This window comes from Eucyclogobius newberryi, unplaced genomic scaffold (genome assembly GCF_026437365.1).
Source record: "Eucyclogobius newberryi isolate DKJ021-1_F unplaced genomic scaffold, fEucNew1.0.hap1 SCAF_5, whole genome shotgun sequence".
NCBI lineage: Eukaryota > Metazoa > Chordata > Actinopteri > Gobiiformes > Gobiidae > Eucyclogobius > Eucyclogobius newberryi.
Genome location: NW_027316167.1, coordinates 18,578,675 through 18,595,356, shown reverse-complemented (window position 1 = coordinate 18,595,356; position 16,682 = coordinate 18,578,675). Strand labels below are relative to the sequence as shown.

Here is a 16,682-nt window from a genome sequence, read left to right as displayed (position 1 = left end):
TTTAGTGATCGCAATATTTACTTCCGGCATTATTATTCCCTGTAATGCTTTGTTTCATTGGTTTTTTTTTGTTTTATAAAATGAAAACAGTGTGAATGTTAAAAAAAAATACAAAAAATAGCTTTATTCTTTTGCTGAACAAGGATAAGGCTAGTTATGAGTTGATGTGGTCTGCTTTAGGGATGGCTTTCAGATGGATCAAGCAGAGCGACCGTTTTGTTTGATTGTCCTCTTCCTCCAAAGTGATGGGGGTCGACAGGACATCTAGAGCCCAGGGTCATTATAACATTACTTCTGCTTTATTGACTTTCCAATTCCCATCTCACAGTTTGTCCCCTTGACCCAAAGAGAGGGGAGAGAAAAGGCAGCGTGTTGTTTGTGTGTGTTAACTCCCTGCGTGGCACAAGAATCTTCAAAAGGGTTATGTCCAAGGGAGCATAGCCCAGCTTAACTTCTCTCAGCCCCGGGTGAGGTCGCATCCTCTCCCTGGACAGCAACATCCCTTTGAATCCTAATGCAAACAGACAGTCGTTTTGCCTTCAAACCCAGAAAAGGCTTATTTACAGTGGCATAAAGGAATTAAACAAACATAGACAGCATATGTTAATATGGACACATATGCTCCGTCTCACACACAGTTTCATCACAGATGCTCCTCCGGCACTTGATCATTAAGGAATGTTCCAACATTTGGAGATAATCTGGTGCCAGCTTCCATTCTGCTCCAGTCCTCCCCCTATGCTCCAGCTCCCTCACTTCTCCATCCCTGCATGGGCCAGACACGATCTGCCAAGTCCTCACCGGCACACACTACAGCTGGAATGCAGCGCTGTCCTCCCTGCCTTCCACCTGGGAGAGGTGAATTATGACCTGGATTACGCCGTGAAATAACTTGCACCTTCTACTGTCAGAGATGGTGGACAAAGCACAACCAAAAATGGTTTGAACACAAAATAAATATGTTTTGGAGAAGAAGAAATGTATATACACCCTTTGATTAAAAAAATGAAAAAGAAAAAATAAGAAAAAAAGGAATAATGTTGTTCTTTGGAATTTCTTTCCAATGGAAGTTTTTTTCCTTTTATCATTCCATCCATTCATCATTAGGGCATTGCATAGAAGGGAATCAAATAGATGAATAACCAAATGAGTTTATTTTTATTTTTCATTGGGGCCCCTAAATCTCCTTGAGCCTCCTTGTTCATTTCTTTGCCTCCCCTCTGGAGATAAAATGCTCTGTAGCTGGGAGTCGGCCATTCAGCTGGGATGAGAATGGAATGAAAACAATAGCCCTTATCAGGCTCTTATTTACATTTTCCCAGCGTCCTTGCAGTAGACAGCTTGGCTTGTCACCAAGCCCAGACCGCCCCACTGGACCAGGACCAACTTCCTCCAGCCCCAGTGATTCCAACGTTCCCTATGGACCCTCGCCTGGCACGGCCCCTGTGCTCTGCAGCCAGTGCAGATAGCAAACATGCAAGACAAAACTACTGGAGAAAGTGTCCAAGATATGCTCCCATCGAGAAGGAAATGGAGTGTGGCCGGCTTAGGCCAACGGCGTATTATTGTGACATTTCCTGCACTGGGGCTCAAAGCTAGAAAAACAGCCTAAAACAAGTTCCTTTTCTTTGAGTCATCAAAAGACGGTGAAAAAGGAGCACTCCAACTTATTACTGCCAAAATGAAAGTGTTTATCTGCAATCGGCTCTGTAATCAGGTGTACAGTCTTCCTGTGCAGGGATGGTGCGATTGATGTGGCTGAGGAGGAATAAGGGAGACACCTCAAGCCAAGATCAGCTTCAGATTAGAGTACACTTTTTCTCTGTATTAAAAACAAAGCTAATGATCCTCATAAATCTGTACAAAGGAATGTCTCTAGATCAGTGTACGACATAAACAGTGTTTTCAGCACCTGGTCGTCAGCGCTGCCAGAGAATTCTGTAAACCACAGCTCAGGCAGGTTACAGTCAACAAGCTGCCCTGATAACTGCAACATTCTGCATTATCACAGCGCCGCTATATGTGAGTGTGTGTATTTTCTGTATGCTGATGTTAAAGAAAAAACTCATTAGAAATCATTAGAAAAGAGAAAAGAAAAAAAAAAGTGTAATTTAAACAAAAACAGTTAAAATATAGTTCTTAACATCAATATTTTTCCAAATGGCTATAAATATATGTATAGACCAGGTTTTGGAGAAAGATTATCTGCCCATTTTACACCTCTCATCTAACCAAATTGACTAAATGTGTTGATAGATTTAAACATGTTATCATGTTTCAAAAGACTGCCAGTACAAAAATGGTTTGTTATGACATGCAGCAATGGGTGTTATATTACCCTGTGTTGTCAGCAATGAAAACGTTTCAACTGTCTGTTGCCACATTCTGACTTTCTGTGTCTGTTCTATTCTCCAGGGTGAAAGATGATACTTGTGTTTGAGTGTTTGTTGTGTAGAAAAGCCATTGGCAGAGAAAATAGGGCTATCTCAGGGAGTCAAATTAGCTATAAGTCATGGATAACACACCAGGAGTCTTTCCCTCCAGGCGGAGCCCTGTATATCAGTGCAGCAGCTTCAAGGGGAAGTGTGTAGTCATAGCATCAATAATTAGATGGCAATGAGCATAAACATTTGGTTAAATATAAAGTATAAATTGCATATATCAAATATCCAGAGAAATTTGTATAGGCTATTTGCTTAACTAATAATTAAATATATGTATTAATATGTAATTGTAAAACATGTCATTGTTGATTGTTATAAATTATTGGAATGGAAATGGTTCACTATTCTACCCTCAACTTTACGGTGTAAATCTGGATGTAAAAATGCCTGTGTCTCATTGACTCAAATTGTGACTCAAATTGCTTTTTCAAAACTCTCTTCATTCAGAGTGAGATTTGGTGCATTTGTCTAATTTAGTCATACATCTCTAAAACTCCCTGACTCAGACAATGATAGGCTGACGTCTAATTTCCCATCCACTCCGCACTTCGAGGGAAACAAATCAAAAGTCGAGAATGATAAAAAAGAAAATGACTGTGGCACACTCCAAGGAGTCCTTTGAATATCTTAATCACAGACACCCTAAAAACAAGACCCCATCATCACACCAAATAAAACATAATAATTACAAGAGGCAGTCAGGGAAGTGAAATGCAGAAAGAAAACATGTTTTTGTCATTCAGCCGGTAGTTCCTGAGACAACAGCTGTTGGATGCTGCAAATACTCCTGAAGTCTCCATAATCATGGTGTTATTGAAGTGAGGACAAAAAGGGCACTAATTGCAAGGGAGCAATCGGAACGCAATAGGTTACACACCCGGGTGATGCTGCACAATGCAAACGCTAAAGAGGGAACTGAGGGGAAAAAACACTTGCTACAACAGAGCGTTGTCGCTCATTTTCAGGCAATTACCTTTCCTTGTTGTCAACAATTTTAATAACCTTTACCATTTCCAGACGACTTTTAGAGCAGTAAAATAACCCCAGCCTAGGTGTAATCAGGAGTGCTGGCATGCATACATAAAAAGGTCCATCTTCTTACGACAAGTCACTGTATACTGAAGGAGCACCTGCACATGGAGGTGGGCTTTCTTTAACTGACACCTATTCATTATTCCACTTGCTGAACAGCTCACTTAGACACCTTCAGACCATCCTGATTGGTCACGTAAACAGCTGCTATTATTATACTCTGGAACACTCAATATACAAAAGACAGGCTTGTGTGGGGGCTCAAAAAATTCAAATCACAGCCCCAGGTTTTAAACATCAGATACATTATGAACATTTAAATGATATATCTTACTAAAGACTGTTAAACACATAACTTTTTGCTTTACTTTTCATCTCCTCTGATCAGCGTGTTAATCCTCCAGTGGTGACCTGACCACTCACGGTAGCCACAGTCCCACACAGCAGCCTGACCTCTCTAAATAGGACACATGTCTATCAAGCATATATGAATTAACCATCCCCAAGAGGCTTCACCTCCTGAGCTGAGCAGCATGTGACCTCTCCCAATCCATTTTACTGCGGCACTCTGTGGCAATCAGGCTTGAATTATTAAAGTGAGCAGTGAGCAATGATCAATTCATTGTGGCCCCTGCTCGCACACTGCCTGGTCGTACTTCAGAAGGAATGACATTGAGAACACTTGAGTATGCTTCCAGACAATGCACATAAATGTGAAATATGTCAGACCCGATATGTCAATAATCATAACTGTACAGGCCGGGGCCATGTCCAGGCTAATCCTACAGAAATGCTATTAAATGACTGGGGGTTAAGCAGCTTCCATTGATGTGATTCCTAACAAATGCTCGCTTAAGAGAGGAGGAAAAGTTAAGGGTCGCAAGAGAAGCTGTGACAGTCGGCTGTGACAGCTGCAACACTGGACCAATTACCATACTAAAAAAATACAATTTTAAAAAATATAATATAATCTTTCCAGACTTTTAATGTAAATACTTCCCAATCAAATGTAGAAATGTATCCTAAAGATAAATAATAAACAAATTAAGAAATTAAAAAATATTTTTCAAGAAACCAAAAATCCCATCCAAACTTAGTGAGAAGATGAGGAGCTGAGATAAACAGCACTCAGAGCCCCCAAAACTGCAATCTCCCCTTAAGCCGGAGAGTGGCAGCTGGCAGAACAGCTGGTGAATAGGATTAATGTCAGAAGAATGAAATAAAACTCAACATATGTCCGAGCCCGAAGTGTTGGGACTGTGCGTGATTGTGCCCCCGATGGATGCCATGTGTGCAGCTGGAAGGAGCTGCTGTGCTGCTCGTCTCTCCACCCCACAAGGTCACTTTTAAGAACTACGGCCATTAAATGCTTAGATAGCAAGATGAACTTTTCATCCACTGCACCTCTACCTCTCTCAAAGTAGCAACCATTCTTGCACCAAGTCTCGCAAATATCAAAACAATGTGCAAGGAATTATATATATAATATATATATCATATTTCACATCAAAAATATCAAACAGGAAATTATGTAGAATGCATGTAATATTTGCATAATGAGCATTCATGCAGAGAACAGCATACACCAGGAGAACTGGCATACTAGACTTCAAAATATAATTTGATGCTGATAATGATTAGTCCACATACTGTAATAAATTATCATTTCTTTTGGGAGGGTACCCTGTAATTTAACTGTCAGATATAAACGTAATCAATGCAACACATTCACATTTATTCAACTATGTAAAATTAATAGATATGTGAAGAAAAAGCACTGTGGCTGTTCAATGTGATTTAGTAAATTAATGGGTGTCTGACTCGGTGAGGACAAAAGACTAATACCTGTATATGAATGCATTCTGTCTGGTAAAAAAACCCTGCAACTATTTTTAATCGTTAAGTGGTCACTGACATGTTACAATTAATTTGTGTAATATAGTGTAACTTCAGTTCGGTAAAGTTTTCTTTTCTTTTTTTTCTTTTTAACAGAAGGATAAGGTAGACCAGTGAGTCAAAAATGTATAATTGTTTTTCTTAAAACTGTATTAAATTAAAAAGCAAAATAGCTTAGCCATAAATATAATTGTAAAAACACTACAACTTATGACAATCACAGTAAATCATATTAGAGACAGTTTCAATGGCAGGATTTTCAGACATATTAAACCCTGACCTGCACAGTCTACAAAATGACAAAGAGGGTATAACCAAAGGGAGATGGCATTCATCAAATAATTATCATCATTGGCAATAAAACTCACAGAGCAATAAAACAAATTTCTATTCATTTCAGCTGACATTCCCATCCCATCCTCTGGCACATGTAATGTTTTTGAACAAGGAGAAAGACGGTGCGCTGCGAGGGTGGAACATCTGTTTAATCGTCCTGATTAAATAGACTCTTTGTTCAAGAGGCAGCTCATCACAGTTTGTGTACCACATTCATGCTTGCTGTTAAGAAAACAATGCAAATATGATTAAGTGTCTCATCTGCTAGTTGTCTTGTTTGCTTGTTTCATTGCGGATACGGGCGCTGGATGGCTGACGTACCTCCGACTTACAGAACAAGCCTGCAATGTGTGCTGAAATCATTAGCAGGCCACAGGGGCTCGCTGTGCCTGGGTGTGAGTTACATTTGCACTATTTTGATCCTTGGTCAGATGACACCAGCTCTTTTGTCAAGATATGTGTGGAGAATGCTCCGAGCTGAATGCCACAGAGAGGACAGTGATACTGAGCTGGCACACAAGTCTGTCATGTAAATCTAATTCAGGCATTCTCCCACAGACACACACACAGCGGGAAAGCCTCAAAACCTCTCATAGCTTACAATCTGGGCAATTCTTTAAAAAAAAATGAATAATGTCACAAACTGATACACTTTTGTTGTTGCTTTTCAGGCCTTGTTCATCTGCATCATGCTCATCACAATTGCATTTTTTAAAAGGACCCGAGGAAGACTTGCGGCCAATGGGGATCCGAATCAAACAATCAAACAATCGCTGCATGGGATGTTTAATGCTGCACTACACTGTTGATGTTTGTAAATGTAAGTCTGAGCATTGTGGAGCAGATATTTACCTATGGTCATTGTGTGTGCATGTGAGTGTGTGCGAGTGAGTGTGTGCGCATGAGTGTGTGTGTGTTTGGGTGAGCAAATGTGAGGACAAACAAGGCTCTGTGCAGCCCTGGCTGTGATTTGTCTCCCAGAGACACCCGTTTCCTCCTATCAAGGGGTTCCTGTGCAGCCACTAAGTCAGGATCACAATGGGAGTTTTGTGCTGCATGGGTGCAGGGGGACCGACTCAACAGCTGAAACCCAGGAAGATGGCCCCTGGAATGCTCCACAGCAGTTGCTACTGTTGACTAATCGGAATATGAGAAGTGGGGAAGGTGATCTTGAATGCAAAGAATGGCACATTGAAGAAGCAGCTGTTTGTTTTGTCATCTGAATGACGAAGACAGCAGAATGAGAGCAACAAAATCTATATCTCAGATAGTGTAACAAGAATCCTTCTCTGGAGATGTGCCTGACTTATTTGAGGCTCCATTTGGAATCGAATAGTAAATACATAATGAAGACTGGGCCCACGTACACCCTATAAAACAGGCACCCACTCAGGCTTGGCCAGCAAGCGCAGACTGGCACAAGGGCAACATTGCCCTAAGAATTGACAAAGTAACAGTGTTATTGCATTATTGTCCAAGAAAAGAATATTGATGTGGTCATGTACATAAGCAACAGATGAAAACAGAGAAAAGGCAAAGGTCAGAAAACTCTCAGAGAGACAAATGTAAAGGCCTGTCCATCTTTTGTGGAACGGGCTGGCAGGCTGCCCAATACATACAGCCGAAAATCTTAACGTCTGCTTCCCGGGGTGACTAGAGGGTTGATTGGCAAAGAGCAAAGAGGGGCTTTTGATCATGTGTTCTAACAAGCGATTCCAGCTCATGTCTCCTCAGCCTGAACAGATCTACATTACCTATTCAAACAAAAGTGACAGACCATCGCGCCGCTCTGCTGGGCCGACGAACCACAGGCCAAGACCCTGCACATTCAGACAGCGGAGGACCCCCAGTGGATTCTGAATAAACACACGTGTGTGATAACATGTACAGTACACACAACTAGTTTAATTTAATCTCATTTGCAAAAAGAAGAAAGAAGTAAGAAACGTGTGTGTGATCCTCTCTACTGTTGTATTAGAATAGAGAAATCAAACTGGAAGAACATTTAAATTTACAGGCCTTGTTGCGTATGCATTGAATTAGAGGTGAAAATCGCAAATTATTGGAATTGATTATGTGTCAGCGGAGATGAAGTAAAAAAGGGTGAGCCATGAAAAACAGGTGAAAAGAATTAGGACGAGAGATTCAGGATTGTTTTTCTTTTTATATAATACAGTAATCATGTGCATAATAGACATATCCCTGATCCTATGTCCACTATTCTGACAGAAATTGGAAATGTTCTTTTGTTGGAGGGGAGCCCCTGGTGCCCGCGTGTGATGCTCTGTGTGGAGTCAGCAGGAGCAGTGACACTGAGTCAAGAGTTCACCAGTGCTAGTTAGAGCACAGGCTTAAAGCTGATCTTTTTCCCTTCCAAAGCCCTCGGCCGGCCCTGAATCTCATTACACGGCCCGTTGTAATGGAGGATAATGACCCAGGGCTACAAACACAATGCTGATCAGTGCTCCAAACTCAACCTAGCGCTCAGTCATTACAGAGTGATAATGCACACCTCCAGCAGCGGATTACACTCACAAATAGATAGAGGTAATAAAGCCACAGGCAACAGTAAATACAGCCAAATGCTTCAGGTTCAGCTCTGGAACAGGCAACTGTGGATTCACTTCACACTGCTCATTCTGTTTCTACCTTTGTTTTGAATGAAATACATATAATTGCATAGATCTTTAGTGGTTTTAACAATAGCCATAGAAAATACAGCCAAGCCCCGTCCTTGTTTTGGGGACGGTCATAAAGACTAAACACATACTGCTGTCCACTTGCATGGTATTGATTACTACTTGAGTGCATTATATAAAATTGTTCTAATTGCATGTGATTTAAATCAAGGTCACCTTGGGTTTTTATAATGGTGGGTATATTTTCCCCCGCTAATACTTCATACTGACATTTTTAACTCTTGACAAGGACTGTCGGGAGACTTATCCATAAATAATACATTTACAATACCTAGTAAATAAACATGGGGCAACAATCGTTAGCCCTCCTGGCAACTGGGTCTAATAGAGCTTTTACAGCAAAGGTGACTATTCAGCTAAATGCGTTTGCTCACTGCTGGGAGGACATTTTCATTCATTAGCACAGTCAAAAGCACTTCAAGCACTTTAAAGCCCAGAAAGGAGCTGGGAGGTAGAAGGAAACGCAGGTTAAAGGATACTAATGAATACTTGGACAATACAGAATGACAGGCTATTGTTAAAAAGTATAATGCAACATGATCACTAAGGCAATTGGGGTATATCCTATTAATAACTCATTAATGAATACAGCATTTTTATTAACATATTAGACTGCACCCGCGCCACTTCTATAAAATGAAAGATGAATTTGAAACATTAGTTCCACTTTATTACGGACTTGCACCAAGGTTTGTTTTACCTAAGTGGCTGCCCACGCACCATATAAGAGCAATGTACCGAGTGAAAGTGTAACACAAACCATTTGCTTCCACTCTTTCTTTAGGTCAGCACTTTTACTCAGTGGGGACAATGAACTTTCTTGACCAGACAAGAAAACCCAGAAAAGAAAGGCAGCAGATGGTGAAGAATCTCAGAGGACCTCAGTGATCCCAACTAGGCAGCAGAATTAGACACAACAGTTGTCATGCTTAGATAAGCGATATATTTAGCTCATCTGTTGCTTGTGCTACATTAGTAACATCATTAAGACAACGAATGGCTCCTATTCCTTATGATCGCAATAATAAATGAATCCTGTTCTTTTCAGTTTCCAAGCACAGGCAATCACACAAACAATCACACACTATTGTAACTTCCAAGGGGTTTTTGGGAGCCTCTTTTGACTTTTTAGCCCTTGCCAATTCTGTTTAGAGCAATCATTGATCATCACAGAGGCTTCCTAAAGTGCCCTCGTACAGAGAGCATCTCTCCGCTTGAGGCTTTGGGGACAGCCTGCTGAACTTTGTGAGCCTCTTGTCTAGTGTCGTGCTCCCTGCTCAGAAACTAATTTCCTCCAACAAGGGAGTTTATTTTGGTGGTGATGATGTGGCGTACATGAGACAGACCCAGGCTCTATTATTAACAGGAGATTAAAACAGCTGTATGGCACTCTAAAGCACCCTCTCCTCACTGTGCTAACATACGGCCCTGGATTACAAGCTGCACTTGACCATTTAAATGACTGCAACAACCAGCCTTCACCAGCTGGGGCTCATTACCATAACAGCCGCCATCACTACACAGCTCTGACAATCCTGTCTGAAAATTCAGCTCATCAGAAATACACCGCAAGAATGTGGAGAAAAGGAAAGCAATCTAGCCAGACATATAACACTTTTAAAAGTTTGAAGAATAACTTGCCTGTGGATCTCAGCAAAAAATACAGTGTGCTTCTTAAGAAACAAACACTAAACACACAATGTAAAACTACTAACTTTGTAAACAAGTAGTTATAGCAAATGGGCTTGCAAAATAAAATAAAAAACAACTACAAATACATGCAATAATTATTTTTTTCAACAGATATAATCTTGTTTTGGTTAATTCCTAAGTCAAATCATGTTCTAACAATGTCTGACTTAAAGAAAAAGATGGTGTGTTTAAGCACATTCATAATCTTAGTGTCTGGGTAAATACATGGTTAGAGACTGATACAAAGATCAGCCAACGAACACTTACAAAAGAAGAGGGAAATTATTTTAGGCTAACAGAGGTCTAATTTATTCATCTGATGAAGTGCTTAAGCAAAGAGCTCCCCAGACACTAAATGAGACACATGCATTCCCGAGAGGCTTTAACATTTGATTGGATGTAGTTATATTACTACAGCCCTAATTAAGAAGGGAGATGTGTTTCAGCAGCGCTTTCAAATATTTGTTTTTCTGCCATATACTCTTGATAAACTGCAGGCGGTGGGAGGAAGAGCCAACCAGGGTAAAATATTAATACGGCAATGTTTAAAAAGTCTTATCAAATATGTTCCAGATTGTTCTTTGTATATGTGAATAATTTGGAAAAAATGCATTTGATAGTTTTCTGACTTAAGGTGGTTTTCGGTGTGATAAGTATTCAGTGGAATAATAAAGGGGCAATTTTCCTGGCATTAACTTAGCTTTATATTTTTTACAGTGGTAGAGTTTGCCTTGGCACGAGGGCGGACCACATTTCTGCCGCTGTACTCGGCTCCATAGGATTTGTCACATTGGAAAAGGTTCAAAACAAACACTGGGAACACGTCAGAAATCCCAAATCATGCTTTTGTCAGTTGTAGAAAAAAACAAAAACAGACTCACCACCAGAGGCACTATGAAACTTAAGAAAATAGGAATTACTACACATTACGCTCTGGAAAAAAAAAGAGAGAGAGGTCGCTGCAATTTATCCGTAAATGAAGAAAAACTTAGAGAGTGGTGAAAGTAGGGCTGCGAGATAAAGACTGTAATATGGTATGTGATAGAGCTGTTAATTACTGCGATATAGATATTATTGCAATATTTGAATGTACTTTTTTGACACGATCATTTCAGTTGCGATGAAGCTTACAATCAGCCAGACTCTGTCAAAACAAAAGCTTAACGTTGACTAAAACAATGCGCTTTTTCCATTTCAAAACACATTTTTAATTATAAAACTGCACATTTCTGTCAGATAGCAAACTTTTGTGTTGATTCTATAAATTTACTTTGTTGCGATATAGATTATTGCCAATATAAAATAGAATGGAATACATGTTATTGTCCTCAAGAGGCACTTTGTCTTTATCCATTAAAATACACAATCTAGACATAAAAACATGGCCGATACTTTTGTGATGTATTGAAAGTTATGAGTGAAAAATAAATCATTGGTTATCAAGCAAAACTAATTTAAGTGATTCTTTGGAAACCCTAATCATCAATTTGTTTAAACGTATACCGGGATGTATATTATTATAATGAATAAATGCTAATTGCAATTTTCCTTAGAGTCATTTATAAACAAGGGGAATACATGTCTGCGGGACACAAAAATGCTGTGATATTACAGTAGTGCAGTGTAATGATGAGCCTGCAGCGCGCACACACACACACACACACACAGCTGGAGCAGAGACATACCGTCTTGCTCTGTCTTTGTCATCTCCTCCAATTTCTTCTGCTTCAGCGTGTCCACGACGTCGGCCAGGCTTCCTTTGCGCCGCTCCGGAGTGCCAAAGGCCGATCCACTCAGCAGGTCGCCCCGCTCCCGGGCCCCCTCCTCCGGCTTATGCGGAGAAGTGGAATTGTTCCGGAAGGAGTACAGGGAACATACTTTATTGCTGTCAGATTCCTGTAAAGACAAACAAATGTTGGAAACGGGATAATGGCAACAGGGGATGAAGGTTTTATTAAATGATAAGTGTGTTCCTTTACGCTCCATCAAAGCGCTTTTTGACAGTCCGCTATTGAAACACGGTGATTGCTAGGTTTTTGCAGCTCAGAGTGATTTGACTTCTGTGCGGCTTTTAACAGTATCTTCAACAGAACTAGCTGCACTGGTAAATGAGATATGACATGTGAAAAATGGAGATGAAATGATGAGGTACATTTTCACAGGCCATATCCATAATGTGCTCCGGCTTTACTTTTCACGTGCCGAGGCTACACAGAGAAACCTCCCAACTGTAATTTCTCAAATTGCTTTTGAGTGTGCATTTGTGTTACGGTGACTGCTGTGTAATTTGTTCATTTTCTACTAGAGAGCTATTCTCAGCTGAGTGCCTTGAGCCATCATAAATCTGTATCCTGTCTCGGGCTGTTGTTGTTTTTCAGTCCCACCTGTGTATGGTTTAGTATTTAACTAAAGGCCCTGGCTCTGGCTGACTGGCTAAGAGCTCTCGGTGCACAAACAAAGATATGAGGGGAAAGAGGACAAGAAAGGTGGACAGTTAGAGGGATTCTCCACACACAAGAGCACTATATTTCACTACATCAGCCTCAGACCAAAGCAGGAGACACATCCTAATCGAAGCAAAAAGCAATGCAGTAAAAAATTATTGTACAAGCAACGAATGATTAATTTTTCCATAAGGAGATACTGATAATCCAAAATGAATGTAAGGAAACAACTAAATGAGCGGGAATTGTCAGTGCTGATTTCTCAGCCTGCCGTGCCATATTGAGCAGCAGAGGTGTGTTTGGTGGTCACGCACATGTGCCAGAGTGGCAGAGCAGCACGGCCCACTACCCCAGCCTCGACGCCAGAGTTACTGATTAGGGTGTGTGGCAGACAAAGTGGAGGGTGCTCGAGGGGTGCAGCGACAGCGGGTTAATCAGCTGGCTCTGGGTCAGGACACAGGCCACACAGACGCACAGCCGGTAGAGGGTTTATATCTGATTCACTTACTCATCTGTCATACTATTATTCTCTGTTTCAACCCTTTAGTATTGATTAATTCAACTGTGTGTTGTGAAATGTACAACATACACCTGTTTAAGGGAATGGATGTCGGCAGCATACTTTGAAATTGTTTAACTAAAGACAAATTTAAGTGAAAACGCTTGTGCACAAGGCTCCTCCCACCACCTCATGAGAGCCTTTTGCCCCGGACCTAATGATGTGGATGTGTGTGATTGTGCTGCAATGTTCAGATGCGGAGGATCGCAGGAGCCAACTGCAGAGCTACTTCAGAGGCCCTCTGGGTCTCTTTTCCATTGAGCCGTCTGTCACAGACAACCACCTGCCTCCTCTGTCTACAGCACACAAGTGCCTAAGCTCTTCCTGACTATAGGCTTATATCAAAGAAGCCCCTCACTTTCCATGTACAATGTGTCTATATAATGCCAGCAGGAGAAAACTAAACATGTCTTTTGCACGTGACATTTCAGAAGAAACAAGACTTTACTCAAAGCAAAGAAAACAGGATTGTAAACATTTGGGAAACAGTTAGAGGTCCTCAGTTTAACTTAATAATAGCTAATGGTTTCATTTTTGGCAAAGCCGCAAATGGGCAGACCCCTGAATCCCTGAGGTTTCACAGCATTAAGGAACTGTGGAACTGTTTGATAAACAGATTTTTTGGATGAGGAAAGTAACAATGAGCCCCTGCTGAGAGGGAGCTGGAACACCCACAGGACAAATCTTTAAAGACTATCTTTTCCTATTTCTTACTTTGTATGCTTTTACCCTGTTTTAACAAGAAATGCAATAAATATATATTTTTTTAATTATTTTTGTACATTTACATTGCAAGTACATTGATCATAAATAGATCATTTTAGATCTAATTCTTATGTGTACATGTTCCTACCATCCGTTGCTGTGCGGACAGCAGGCTGTCCCAGTCGCTCTCTGGTGGCACACTGCTGAGAGGCTGCACCTCTTCAGGGTGGCCTTTTCCATGAAGGAGATTGTGCAGGGGCAGCTGTGGCGTGCAGTGGGCCTCAGCACTATCATCTTTCTCCCAGGACAAGTGCTCCTGGTTCATGGGGTCTTCTCCATCCACCACCGAAGCGAAGGGAGACGTGGCTGCTTTGGAAGACATGACTCGGCTGTAAAGAGAAAAGTCATATAGATTAATAAAGTCACCACATAAAAGTGTATCCACCTTTCAACTTTAATGTGCATTTCAATAATTACTTAAATAAGTAATGGCTACGGCAACAGACTGACAGACAAATCAGAAATAAATATACACATACATACATATATATAAAATATAAAATAATAATATATATAATTATTATAAAATGATATAATTACATTATTAAAATTATTATTATATATTTATTTTTAAACTTTTGTACAAACCTAGGTTTTTTCACAATGACTTGCAATGTGCCGCAATTAATTACATTTTGAGTTTGATATATTAAATTAAAAAGGGGATAATCATGGCCTTATCAATTGCAAAAAGACTATTTGTTACAGTACAGTACACTTTTTAAGGGCTGCACATTACCACTCTAGTTTAAAAATAAAGGATAGTTGAACAGTAATCACTGTTCAATAGTGACCTTTCTCTTTACTCCAAGGGGATAAGAGCATTAGGCTTATTGTGGTGACTTTTTCCTTCATGCTATGAAAACAACAACAACATCTTTACAGTCTGCAGTGAATCACAGTTTGAAAATAAGTCTAGTAACCTCAGACTACATGTCTGTTGACTTCCAAGAATCTCAATGATTCACAGTTCAAAAATAATATCTACTGCTAAAATGTAAAATACAGTGAGAATGCATGGACACAGTTGCACAGTAAGTTAGAGGTGAACAATGATCCAAGATACTCTTGTGTGTCAACTGTCAAAGAGGTCACTGGTACATGCACTTGTTTGTCAGAAAGCTATATTATGTCTGTAATAATAGCTTAAGTGACTACTGTCTGTGGTATATGGGGATTTCTTTCTTTTATTAACACCTTCACCTAAAATGCTTCGGCTCACAGAGCAGCTTGCACAGTGTTCTCAATGGAGTGTGTGAATGAAACAAAGCACTGCTTTTGTATTACACAGGAAGTCAAGTGGTATTATTTTACCGCTTAAATATTTAGTCTCTTTGGCACTTTTACTTTGGTCTCTATCCGTCAGTCAAACTGCTGAGGCATGAGTGAGAGAATAGGAGAGAGCCCGATCCTCTTGTAACATGTGTCTACAGCAATCTTGTTAAAGAATGCAACAGATCTGCAGCAGTCTCCATAACAGTATTTGTCAGCAGGAGTTAATAATTTATTGGTAGAGCTCAGAGGGCTGCGCTCAGGCAGCTAAAGAGTGCACCCATCCCCACCTCTGACCGGACCAATACAAAACTATTCATGACATGTGAAAGGGAAAGGGGCAATGTGTCAGTCATACACCAGAGACATTACATTCAAGTAAAATTTAAATCCACTAAATCTTAACGTCATATATTCAACAGGGCACCATGAGGTTGAAATGCAAATATATAAATAAAGACAATCTAAATGATTCTAAAATAAATAAAATGCTCTTGACAGAAACATTAAAGTAGCTTATAAATCCTAGGTGATGCCTCCCTTATGCTTGATTACACTATAACAATAGACAGCTAACAAACCAAAGTAATCAATAAGGCCATGAATCACTGCTCTGCTGTCGCTCTCAGTGAAACACACTTAGTGCAGTTCACATCAAAATGAGGGCTATGCTAAATATATCTTACAATATTACAGACATACACAGGCTTAAGACTAAGTTCTCTAGTCATGGACTCATATGACCAGGAATGCTTTGAGTCATGAATTGTTCCCGGTGATAATGTTTCATCATGTTGCAAAACAAGCTCTGTTTAATTGGCTGGGCATTAGAGGGGTGCTGTGTGCCGCTCATCTCAGGGTCTTATGACGCTCAGCCATGTGTCCTGAGCTATCCCGTTTCCTCTTTCAGCATAAAAGGGTCCAACTGCATGTCACCCACACTATCTGCTCTGTTAAGCTGTTTACCTTTTATAGACAATGGTGCTGGGTAACCTCACACCGGTGAGCCCCTGCCAGCCCACTCTGCATGCATCAAAACTATACTGGTCATGGCAGTATTCGTCTCATCGACAAATTTAAGTGAAACTGATTCACAAACATTATTCATTATGTCTTTGAGAAAATCTTGAGGCACTGTTTCTCAAAGGATCTGACACCTGTTCTCTTTCATAAGAATAGTGCTGCAGGAGCTTTCGAAATCACCCCCCGCATAATGTTTCAGTATTTATGGAGTCACGAACATAAAACAACCCAATAATCATATACTTTTAAACAGATTTTAGGATCATTTAGATTTAAATGAATTATGAGGGTCGAATGCTAAATTGTTTTACACAATAAACATTGTTTTTTTTATCTCGTAAGCTTTATTAGACGGGAGGACGTGTGCTGTGCCATAAATCCACTTAACCACCACACAGTTATCATATTGTATGCATACAATATTTATGACGTTAATACAATGTTTTAATGTTTCACACCTTCTCTTACTAGATTCATAAAAGGTTGAAAATAAAGGTTTTGAACATGTCTAAATGAAAGT

At 40.2% G+C, this 16,682-nt stretch overlaps 1 protein-coding gene across 4 annotated transcripts in view; it reads right to left on the bottom strand.

Moving 5' to 3' along the window:
• The window catches only part of sox6 (SRY-box transcription factor 6), a 97,135-nt gene that overhangs the window by 51,811 nt on the left and 28,642 nt on the right, over positions 1-16,682 (bottom strand). For all 4 annotated transcript variants that reach the window (XM_072465407.1, XM_072465406.1, XM_072465409.1 and 1 more), the window contains 2 exons: positions 13,956-14,196; positions 11,785-11,995 (listed from right to left, as the gene is read on the bottom strand). In XM_072465407.1, coding sequence (XP_072321508.1) covers positions 11,785-11,995; positions 13,956-14,196 — 452 coding nt within the window. The remainder of the gene's footprint in view (positions 1-11,784; positions 11,996-13,955; positions 14,197-16,682) is intronic.